A 12,500-nucleotide genomic window follows, 5' to 3' on the forward strand; every position below is an offset into this window, starting at 1 on the left:
CCAAAATTCCGTGCTCTTGGACACAGAATTGTTTTCCGTGCTCCTGGACACGGAATTGGTTTCCGTGATGGGCACATGGAAGTGCTTTCTATAGGTTACCACAGTACTGTGTTAACTCTATCATTAGAAAATACATACCAAATGCTAATCCTAAGCAAAATAATGCTATAGCAATTTAAGTTGTGCCCTGCCCAAAACTTTCCCTAACCTTAACTTGTCATTAAAGACATATTTTTTGAGAAATACCTTTTCCAGTTGGTTGCTAGGATATCAAATTCATATAGGCCTAATGAATGAAAGAATACTAGCTGGGCCCAGATCAAAACAATCCCTAGCCCTAACCTGTCAGTTAGAAATGTATTTGAGAAAAAAAGTAATTGAAATTAGAAAAATCCTGAGAAAACACAAAACTGTGGAAACATAGAGCTGTGGGAGTATAGAGAGAGCACTTCTGTGTGTCCATCACGGAAAATAATTCCGTGTCCAGGAGCACTGAATTTTGGCAAAATCCGTGCTCCTGGACACGGTTTTTGTGTCCTTAACATCCGTGTACAGGAGCACAGAATTTTTGCATTCCCTAACTTGTTCTGTGGGGACCCCCCTTTTGGACCCCCCACCCCCAGAATCTTTGGCTTTTTTGTCCATTGATATTGCATTTTCCATTACATTTTTTTTTGTTCGCTAAAGTATTTTTTTTTGCAACATTGGCTGCCTTTGCGGAACTCCTCACACAGATGCACAAAGCAATAACAAAATTAGCCAAAACTGAAAACTGCTTTACACTCATTTTGCAATTTATAACTCACACTTTGCAAAATGTCACAAAAACAATCAATTGCGCAATTCTTATTTTGCATAACTGAGAACACAACCCACTGCTTTATACACAATTTCCAAATGATGAACACACTTCTAGACTCCTAACCTACACAAAACAACATGCTTTTTGAATAGAAATCCTTTATCTTTACTGTATGAACAATCAAAAGCAAAACCACAGACATGACATGAAGAAAAAGAAGAATTTAACCCCTTAAGACACGGCTTTATAAATTAGCTGTTACCAGAATGGCAATGACCAAGTCGTAATGTATTACTACAGTCCCTGTGCACTGACATAGTAATGTAGTACTATAGTAGTTAACTTTCAATGTCTATTACAGCGTGCCACAGGAGGTACGGCGTGCATTAAGGGGCTACGAGGGAAGCATTTGTCACCCAAGCAAAGGAAGCTAGTGTTGAAACCAAAGAGGAGAGTAAACACTTTCATGATACACATAGAATCAATCAAAGAGGAGAGTAAACGCTTTCATGATATATGTAGAAACAATGGGGACATTGCATAAAAATGCGAAATCCAGAAGTTCACAGCTAAAAGCTAATAGATGTATTTGCTGTCTTGTGGATTTCTAGCAATATTAGCGGACAAACTGTTAAACAAATTTGCTTTAGACATTTTTCATCAATCACAAATGGTCCCTGATTGGGTCACCTGTAACATTGATCCCAGACCAACAACGTTGGATCATATCAGTAATTAGCCTACTTGTGATATCAGATCAACCTTTGTGCACATATAGTAACCAAGGTGTGAATGCCTCCATGCTACTGGAGTCAATCTTACACTTACTGTAACACCACTTCTAGACCTGTTCCAATAAGACTTTACCACATACAGGAAGTAGGTTACCTACGTACAAACAACCAGGTGGGCTGCAAGGCATTGTACTTTCCTTTATCAGTTCAAGCACTGAGGGCATTGCCATCAGAGCAAACAGACACAAGACAGACATCTGCGGAATTGCCAAGGTGAGTAAAATAATAATGAAGCCAACTGGAGATTGAGATTGGAGATTGAAACCAATTTTTGGTCGCCTAGGGGAAATTCTTTATCTGCATTTATCCCATTTGGACTAGTGAATCACATTGAAGTACACACACTAGTCCGTAGCAGTGGGCTGACTGCTGAGCGGCGCCCAGGGAGCAGTGTGGGGGTGTAGTCTACTTTTTTAAGGTGGGTATACTGTATATTTGAGCATTTTTGAAGTGGGTATACTGTATATATTTGTGCTATTCAAAATAATGGATCAATCAATGTTAAGTGGGTATACTGAAATCCCTGAAATTTAGAAGTGGGTATACTCCGTATACCAGTGTTGGGAGTAACTCGTTACAAAAGTAACTAATTACTGTAATGCATTACTTTTTTGAGTAACGCAGTAATGTAACTGATTACAGGGGAAAAAATCGGTAATATGTCCTCGTTACAATGCAAGTAACTTGCACATTACAACGCATTTTTTTCACCTACATTTTGTGTGGGTATTTTGTTTTCTTTATACAATGTTAGCGGATCACCGTGAGATCAGCTATTGCCTATGATAGCCTACGTCCGCGCAGAGATTTTAAAGTTTCACGCAGAACATTGCTTCCTCTTTCACGCTTCGTCTCTCGAAATGGCAGGCTGACAAAGGATGACCGATCCAGAAGATCCAGTTTGCTCGTTTTCAAGATGGGTATATGCCCACTACTTTGACTCCATTGAAAATAAGGACGCCAAGAACATTTAAGTTAAATGCACACTGTACTTGAAACCCAAACCGCTTTCCACGTCGAAAAACAGTAGCCTACAAACAATTTGACAATTTGAAGAGGTGCCATAGCACCACCAAATTAGTCAGGAAAGGAGGGATGCATCCCATTTGCACGAGACAGGGACACGGCATGGTAGGCTATCCGACGGGTGGGAAGAGTACGTTGCACCCCCCTCACTTTTGTTCAACTAAACATCACTAAAATTGAAATAAATCAATTTGAAATAAAATATTATAGGTCTCTTGGCTCATTAATGCTTATATTTCATTGTAGCTTCAGCTGTACTTATCAAGCCTCAACTCCACTATCGTCCTTGGCATTGTTCAACAACGTTTATGACAAAATCTGGCGCATGTGGGGGGTTGGGGGGTCGGACATAAAAAAACGAAATTGGAAAAAAAAAAAAATCCGACCGGACGATGACCAAACCTGACAACCAACCGGAACCAAACTTTTATTTTTCTTAGGCCTTATTGTATGTGGGTAAGATGCAATTCCTGAAAATGTTGTTTTTCAGTCTGCAGTCTTCTAAAACGACTTGTGGATGGCAGGTGAAAGTCATGCCACCTTATAGATTTGCACTGTAGATTGCCAAATCCTTATTTCCAGTCATTTTGGCTAAAGTAACTAAAAGTAATGCAAAAGTAGTGTAATGCCTTACTTTAAAAAAAAAAAGTAATGTTGTAATGTAAGGCATTACTTTTAAATGACAGTAACATGTAATAAGTAGTGCATTACAGTTTTTGAGTAACTTTCCCAACAGTGCCGTATACCCGCGTTCTACGTAGACTACACCACTGGTTAGGTGCCTTGCTCAAGGGCACTTCAGCCGTGGTCTGGTCGGGCATTGAACCGGGAACTCTTGGGTTGCCAACTCAGTGCTCTAACCATTGAGCCACGACTGCCCCAGTATATACAATATGTGTTGTACATTGCCACTTTGGGCAATTAGCATAATTGGCATAAATAGCATAAATATAGGCTGTTGTTAAGGAAAGACTACAACTGGTGAATGGGTAAAAAAAACTTAAATCATAGATATCACCATGAAACTTTCTCAGTTGATTACTGATGATGAGAGAAGAAAAAAAACATTAGATGTTTTTTTGTATTTTGATGTTAAGATATGCAAATGAGAGCATACATGATCAATTATGCACTAATTTCTGCAATAAAACATAAGGGTACTCCACGTTTCTGGGTTCAGTATAGGGGCGTATGGGGATCCCGATAAGACTAAAACATGTGACCCTGGCTTTGAAAATCCAGTCATATATTTTGTATTACAGTGACTGGAAGGCGTCCCAAAGACAGCTTTAACAATGAAAACCACATCCTACAGCTTCAGCTAGCTGTTGTCGGTCAGTTTAGTAATGTAAGCTTGTGTGTGTGTGTGTGTGTGTGTGTGTGTGTGTGTGTGTGTGTGTGTGTGTGTGTGTGTGTGTGTGTGTGCTGTACTCTCCCTTTGTTACATAAACTTTCAAACTTTCAAGTACAAAAGTTCAGTTCAGTTTACTATTAAACAGTGCTGTGTTTTCTGAACTTTCATTCTTGATCAAGTTTTCCTGGTTCACACCTGGACCTCTATAAGGCCTAATTGAACTTTCTTGAAGTTTGATATATACAGTATATCTATGTGTTTCAGGCTCTGTTCATTTTGAAGTTCAGACCGGGACGCGACAACCATGACGATGGCAGTGATGCAGCCTTTGATGTCAAACAACATGTGGAGCACAAATCTCTGTGACTGCTGCGACGACATGAGCATATGTGAGTGGAACAAACTGTAAAATGAAAAGTTCATCAAAGAACCTTCAGGTGTCCAATGTGAAAGGTTCCTTGTGTAGCCTGACTGTTGCCATTTTTGAAGAACCTCTAAAGCAGGGGTAGGCAATTAGGTTTGGACGTTTTTTTTTCTGAAAGGGCATCGCGGGCCGACCATGGACATGGTTTTGAACTGAAAGTCATGGCGTGTCTCTCTCATGAAAAGGGCGACCTGCCTCAGAAAGCCATAACTAATGTATGAAGTTGCCAGCTATTTATTGTTATACCATGTTTCTTTAGCTGAAGATTGGCAGCTATCAATGCTAAATTTTGTCTCCTTTTTTTTCAATTAGGCAATTTCACTGCACTCACTGTAAACTAGCGCCACCCGCTGGCGGTCAATTTTTTTAACCTGCGACTGGTCTAGCCTTGATCCATAGCCGTGAACTGCCAAATTGCCCTGAATCTGGCAAACCAATCACAACGCAGAGATTTGTTTTGAATCAAAGCGGGTGGGGTTTTGAGGGAGGAGCGACGAAGCCCGCAACGCTGGGAAAGCATAACAACATGAAAGATGGCGCTGATTGGTCAGAACGTTGGCCTATAGGCATAGGTATGGTTTGAAAGACAACAGGTTGTTCTCATCAACAGTCTTTGGATGTGTCATTCATCGGGGCCAGACTAAATTAAACATCCAATCTCACATTTAGTCTGATTTATCAGGCTAACATTGCACTGCTGCGGGCCGAAAGTAATTGATTGCATTGACTGCGGGCCAGATTTGGCACCCGGGCCGCTAATTGCCTACCCCTGCTCTAAAGACTCTCTAAAGAAACAATAGGACATGAAAATGTCCCCGGTTCTTTGAGTGTGATGAGGAAGCCATTAGGGATGTGCATTTCGGGCAAAAACACTATTCGAAATTCGATGGCCACTATTCAAATGTTATTCGAAAATCAAAAAAAAAAAAAACGTGCGTCTGCTGACTGAAGGACTCCCACCGTCATCCTTTGAAAACATGTAAATTCCGCCGACTTCTCATAAAGAGTCCAATACTTATTTACTGTGGGCTTCCATCTACAGCACAAGGGGGGAGCAATCGCTAGAAAATGCTGTCGAGCGTACACCTCTGAGCGTCCAGCAGCACGTTCACTGGAAGAGGGAGTCTGTGCGTCCGTGACGTGAAATATTTCTCATTCCCTTCCCCTCCTTCCATTCTCGTAGTACAGCAAAATAAACCCCACTGAAGAACAGTTGTTCGCTAGTTGGGCTGCATTAGTTAGACATTGTTGACGGACAGTATCCCGATTTGCATGGCTACAGGGGTGGTTTTTACTTCGGAAAAGTTTGTTTTCCAAATCCGGAGCAACTCCACGACCCCCAAATAGTTGTTGCAGATTATAGTGTAGTGAGGCAGATAAAATCGCCTCAGCTAAGAGTGCCATGTTTACTTAGCGTGTTAGCTTATTATTAGCTTATTTGTTAGCGTTAGAGATATTGAAATATGGTAACCTGCCATTGTTGACACTCACATTGTAGCTTACCTTGCAAAAGTTTACGCTGGCCAAATCAGACGCAAATGTGACATTATTCTCAAATAGTTGCAGATGACAGTCCATGTTTACAAAACCATCACCAATTGCAGATTTACAGTGTCCACGATTTATTGATAAATGCCCAATGCCCATTCCTGAAATGCACGAGATGCGTGCTTCTCCCTCGCTGTAAACAGTGTGTGTGTCGGCGGGGGGCGGGACGCTTTCACACACTCGCCTTGTGTTGGAAATTAAAGATGAGCATCGTTTTACTACCGGGAGCCTATGTTAATTTAATGAAACCCTGCAGTAGTTTTCATTTTGTTTTCGTTTTTTTTTATGTGGGGTCTGCATTTTATTTAATTTCTGGGATTTACAGTATACCCACGTATACAGTATACCCACTTATAGAGTATACCCACCATAAAAAAGTAGACTACACCACTGGAGTGCACCCTGACCTGAGCAGGGGGGTAAAGCCCCTTGGACTCATGAGCCATTTAGACAGCCTCTGTATGGACAAATTCTTGGAAGAGTGAGTCCTGTCCATGTAATGTGTAATGCGTGCACAGGGCACAAGGTCGGTACCGCCAGGGGGTGTTCACTCACGGAACTAGCTACTAGACACAACTGGCTAACCCTAATCCTACCTAAGTGCAAAATGAATGGGTGTCAATTGAGTTTTCTACCATTTTATTAGGGGCCAAGCAGCGAAGCTGGCGAAGGCCCCTATAGAGTTAGTAGGTTTTCTGCTTATTATTATTATATAGGCACCTTTCTTCTCCTTAGCAAGTCTATGGCAGCCCATAGAACCGTAGGTAGGAAAATGCTGTAAATTGGCACACACATTAGGGACAGTCTCGGCATTACCCACAGCGATTTATAGGTCCCCAGTCCCAACGCTCTAGCGCCACCAGCAGGTCAAAGTTGCAGGTACATTTCTGCTTGTAACTTTTGAACCGCTGGGCCAATTTTCATAAACTTGGTATCCCTGGAATCCTTGGGCCAAGACGAATCCAACGCACTCTATGATGTCATTTTCCGCCAGGATAGTTTTCCCGCCATTTTGAATTTTGTAAAATTCAATAAAAATGCTATTTTTCCCGCAATTTTTGACCAATTCGCCCGAAACTTGGTACATAGTATCTCTGGACTGAGTTACACAAGGGGTCTCAAGGAATATTAGATATCTTTTATCGTTTTGCCGTGACAGCCAATCAAAATTGTCGTAAAAGTGGTGAAACAGGAAGTGAGGTCATATCTCAGCAACCGTTCGTTGAATTAGGTTGGGATTTTGTACACACATAGTAGTCCATCCCATGACCTACCACAAAAACAATCAGAGCCCCAGATCAAACTCTTTAGCGCCACCAGCAGGTCAAAATTTTAGCTACATTTTTGCCTGTAGCTTTTAAACCATATGCATGATGTAAAATATATTATTATCACTAGAATCCTTGGGCCAAGTCAAATTCAACGCACTATATGAAGTTATGTCAACGCAGAAGGGAAATGCCGCCATTTTGAATTTTGTAAAATTCACTGTAAGTCTATGGTAGCCCATAGAACCATACATACAAAAATGCTGTAAATTGGCACACACATTAGGGACAGTCTCAGCATTACCCACAGCGATTTATAGGTCCCCAGTCCCAACGCTCTAGCGCCACCAGCAGGTCAAAGTTGCAGGTACATTTCTGCTTGTAACTTTTGAACCACTGGGCCAATTTTCAAAAACTTTGTATCCCTGGAATCCTTGGGCCAAGACAAATCCAACGCACCCTATGACGTCATTTTCCGCCAGGATAGTTTTCCCGCCATTTTGAATTTTGTAAAATTAATTAAAAATGTTAATTTTCCCGCAATTTTTGACCAATTCGCCCGAAACTCGGTATATAGTATCTCTGGACTGAGCTACACATGGGGTCTCAAGGAATATTGGATGTCTTTTATTGTTTAGCCGTGACAGCCAATCAAAATTGTCGTAAAAGTTGCAAAACAGGAAGTGAGGTCATATCTCAGCAACCGTTTGTCGAATTAGCCTGGGATTGTGTATATACATAGTAGTCCATCCCATGACGTACCACAAAAAAAATCAGATCCCCAGCTCAAACTCCGTAGCGCCACCAACAGGTCAAAGTTTTAGCTACATTTTTGCTTGTAGCTTTTGAACCGTACTTCCAATTTTCAAAATATTGGTACACAGATCATCTTCACACTATGTTGCACCCAGGTATGGATTTTCGTAACGATTGAAAAAACTATCAGCTCACAGCAACCATTCAAAATTGTGGAAAGAATGGAGGGATTTTTTCTCATCTCTCTGTCCCCTCTGGCACCGGCTGCGCACGTTCACTGACACCATTCTCGGCAGGGGGCCTGGACACACAAGAGACGAGAGCTTATGTGTGTGCGTAGTTCTGCTATTGCTTTAAAGTGTCAACCAAAGCCCCACTGCCCCAGCCCCTGCAGTCTCTGTTCAAACTAAACTTGGTTCACATGATCACCTTCCCCTCCAAAGATTGCACACCAACATTGGTGAGATTTGGCCTAAAGGGGGCGCTGCAGTTAATTTTGTTGCAGTGGCGACTTGGGCAAGTTTACTGCTTGGCCCCGCATTGCTGCTTGCAGCTATATTTTATTGTGATTTTTTAAAATAATTTTTTGTCCTGAAATATTAATATTAAGTTCTAAGCTAGAAATAATAAGAGTAGCATTTGAGTAGCGTTTCGATTATTTTGCGCCACTAGATTATTATATACTGGGTCTCAAAGCTCAATTTTTATGGGACCAAACCCATAAACATTAGCGCGATGCTAGCGAGTACAGGTTGAAATCTTCTAACCTGCTGTAAAACTACACACCTGAACGATTTGTCAATACAGCCTATTGTTAAACAACAGTCATAGTGCTTACCAGGAATGTTTTGTTGACAATATTTGTGACAGGAAATCGCAGTAGCAATGTGTTTAGCATATGGGTTCCCCTTTCCATTCCATACATTTTCCCACATGAAGGACTGACCTACGCTCGCCAACTAGTGGACACTCCATAGTTACTGCAGAATGCATGCAAAGCTAACTGGCTACAATGGGAACCAATCAGACTGAACCTTCTCCCTGTTAGAGATTCTCTGGTACCGCTACTCCGCAGAACTGAAAGGTGGAGCACAAAATGCCCGAACCTCTTGGTTGACAGCTTAAAGCATTCTGTATGTCAAGGATGAACACTGGGTTCATCTTCAGCGTAACATGTGTGATGCCCAACTCAAACTGCACGCAGGCAGGATTGACAGATCAGGCATTCAACTTAACTACACACTTTGTCATCACCAACGCGAGGAGAAGGGTGGTTTTAACGAAGAGAAATCCACCTCTTGGAGAGGCTCGAAGGGGACGTGCAAAAGGCCTCTAAAACCATGAGGGTTAAGTTTGCTTAATGAAGCACCCCAATATACATGAAGATTACATGTCCTCCTGCCAGATTAGTGTAGTTGGTGTGCAGTTCTGGAATGTTGGCAGAGTTAATTCCAAAGAAGCCCCTGGCTGTCAGACTGATACAAATGAGTTCTGCCAATACCATAAAGTGTCTTGTTGAATGTTGTGTCTGCTTGTGTGCTTGTGTGTCTGTGCAACCAGGCTGCTGTGGCCTTTGGTGTTACCCTTGCTTGGTCGGCAGCACTCTCTCGGACGTCAATGAAAATAGTTGTTTAGGATGCTGTGGTTGTGGATGCCCTTCCCCTGTCCACCTGGCCCTGCGCTACGGAGTCAGGAAGCAGTACGGCATAGAGGTACACATTGGCCTAAAAACACTCATGGCATAGAGGTACAAATTGGCTTAAAAACCACTCATGGCTTCGTGTCATTGAGTTTTTCTTTGACTGTAAGACCACATGGAAGGGGCATGTTAAATAACATGGATGTTTTTATGAAACATTTCTATTGACAATTCGTGATCTTAGAATTATACGGTTCTATCTCCGTTTAGGGTAGTTCTGAGATATTGAGCATCAAAGTTTTTACATCCCAGCTGTTTTGTGAGATAGAACGTTTTTATTTTATTAATAACAATGTGAAATAATACTTTTTTTTTTTTTTTTTACAAAAATAACACCATACAGGCATTCATAAACATGTGATGGGTCAGATTATGTAAAAAACTCAATTATACCAAAAATGGAGATCGAACCTTATGATTCTCAGCTCACAAATTGTTTTATTTAAGCCTGGATGGACATTACAGTCTTTCAGTGTTTCTGCTCTGTGTGGTGTGGTGTGTATTATCATGTGTTTTATTATGTGTATGATTTCAATTGTTATAACTTTTGGGAGTGTAGACTGACAGTGTGTGTGTGTGTGCGTGCGTGTGTGTGTGCGTGTGTGTGTGCTTTATCTATTTTCTCCAACCAACTTAGGGTTCTCTCTGCAGTGATTGGTGCAAAGTGGCCTGTTGCAGCGTGTGTTCCATGTGCCAGGTTGCCCGTGAGATCAAGCGCCGCAAAGCACAACAGGCAACTACTACTGTGATCAATGTCCAACCTGTTCACATGCCAATGCAAGTCATGTCAAAGTCCAGTCAAAGACATCCATCTCAAAGGCATCCATCTCAAAGGCATGCTGCACCTTATTGATTTCATCAGCAATCTTCTGTTAGTAATTGCTTATTATGGCATGCAGTGTTGGGGAGGTTAGGGACTGTACGTTATTTACCGGGGGGGGGAGGGCTGGTGCGCTGGAAGTCCGGTCAAAAAAAAAAATCATGGCCCCCCCCTCCACCTCAATTTTTTTCGCCATGGCCCTCCCCCCACTTCAATTTTGTTTTCCCATGGCCCTCCCCCTACAGGTAAAAAAAATAATATGTAAAATTGGTAGATGAACAACCATCATGAGAACAGTCAGAGTAGCCTACATCAAGGGCGGTTGTCTGCACTATTATGTGCTATCGATATCAGTGGATACCTAAGAGAAGCCGCAAGAATCTACCTCTGCGGCTGCATGGGATGCCTTTTAACTCCACTGTCACCAAGACAAATTGCCTTCACTATTTTTTTTACGTGTTAAGTAATAATGATAATAATAATAATAATAATAATAATAGGCTAATAATAATAATAATAATAATAATGATAATAAAAACTTCCATTTCAATACCAATGTCCGAGGTGTTACTACTGTAAACTACAAAGTGGAGAGAGTTTCCCCACCGCAGCTTCAATATGTCCCTGCTCGACAAGCAGCGCCTTTCACAAGGTACGTTTTACATGTTCAGCACAGTAGCGAAGCCAGGGACGCAGGAACTGGTTTTGACCAAGGGGTGCTGTGAAAAAAAATCTGTTTTTTTAGATACAATTTCCTGCATTCTAATCAATTGGCGAATCACATCTGACTAACTTTCTCATGTTTAATGTAGCCTAAACAAGGATGGATTTACTTTTTTTCTTTGACATATCTCACTTTGAAATCATTAAGTTCTTCTTGTGGAAGGGAAACGCGCACCTGATGTGGAGGTGAGGGCGTGTTCAAGAGCAACTCGCGCTGCCTTGACAGTTTGTCTCATCAGCATGGGCAGTGTGCAAAATGTGAAATTAGAAGAAATGCTTTGACTAGGCTATGCGATGCACTCGTGAGAGGTGACCGGGCTTTCAAATAATTTAGATTTTCTTGCAATTGCGACTGTGGATCAGGTGCATCTCGATCAGGACCCCTGTCCTGTGTCTCCCAGACCGCGCATAAAAGCACGCACGCACACACACAGGCATAGCTCTACCTTCCCGAATGTAATTACACTCTGACGGCCAAAGAGTTCGGGATGTGATCGGAGCAAGAAGTAGGCTGAGCGCCAAAGCAGGAGAGTGAGAAAGCCACCTTTAGTTTGCATTTAACGTAGGCCATTAAGACGCATTAATAGGTGGTGGCGGTGCTATGGTGGTCAAATCAGCAGCAAGAGGCAAAAGGAACAAATTGCCGAAACAGAACCAGTACAACATTCCAAAACATCCAACAATAGCACAGCCATTACACACCGCGGCAATTCAACTTTGACAACTGTGATGATAGACAAGCCAGACACACCATCGGCTGTGCTCTCCTTCAGATTCACCCCATAGCCAACTCCGAGGCTAAGCTAGACTACTTCACCAGCAACAGGCAAGACCTAGCATACCAATACACGCTTCTACGAATCCAATCTCCACAGCAAGAAACAAAAGTCACTTCTTACCTGACACGATGCACAACTTTGGTGACATTCCCTTCTCCCGTCACGCTTTAAATGTAGGCTACATAATTCCTTGCTTAGTTGGTCCGTTTTTGTTCACCAAAGTGATGAGACTTCTCTTCACAACAAGTTAGCTCCTCCAATGGTTTCAAGACCTTATGATGCATGGCCAACACATCGCCGTTAATACCACATTTATTTACTACCTTGACACCACAAGCTAAACAAAACAAACTCGCGTCACTACACCGTTCTACCAAAGTACGTCTAGGCCGAAGGTCTAGGCCTAGGTACTGTTCTTTCCGGTCTGGTTGGGGTCTAAAAGTTCTTTGAACACAAATGTAAAGCACACGGCGGTGCCAATAAATAAAATGGCTTACCAGAGGCTGT

The 12,500-nt window shown here is 42.0% G+C and overlaps 2 protein-coding genes across 2 annotated transcripts in view; one reads left to right on the forward strand and one right to left on the reverse strand.

Annotated features, from left to right (window-relative positions):
• LOC134451974 (peroxisomal sarcosine oxidase-like) overlaps positions 1–12,500 on the reverse strand; it is a 28,810-nt gene that overhangs the window by 8,175 nt on the left and 8,135 nt on the right. The gene's annotated exons all lie outside the window — the stretch shown is intronic.
• The window catches only part of LOC134453272 (placenta-specific gene 8 protein-like), a 10,218-nt gene continuing 1,998 nt past the window's right edge, over positions 4,281–12,500 (forward strand). The window contains exons 1-3 of the mRNA XM_063204147.1: positions 4,281–4,365; positions 9,533–9,684; positions 10,309–10,448. Of these exons, the coding sequence (XP_063060217.1) occupies positions 4,281–4,365; positions 9,533–9,684; positions 10,309–10,448 (377 nt within the window). The remainder of the gene's footprint in view (positions 4,366–9,532; positions 9,685–10,308; positions 10,449–12,500) is intronic.

Source organism: Engraulis encrasicolus, chromosome 7 (assembly GCF_034702125.1).
Source record: "Engraulis encrasicolus isolate BLACKSEA-1 chromosome 7, IST_EnEncr_1.0, whole genome shotgun sequence".
Taxonomy (NCBI): Eukaryota; Metazoa; Chordata; class Actinopteri; order Clupeiformes; family Engraulidae; genus Engraulis; species Engraulis encrasicolus.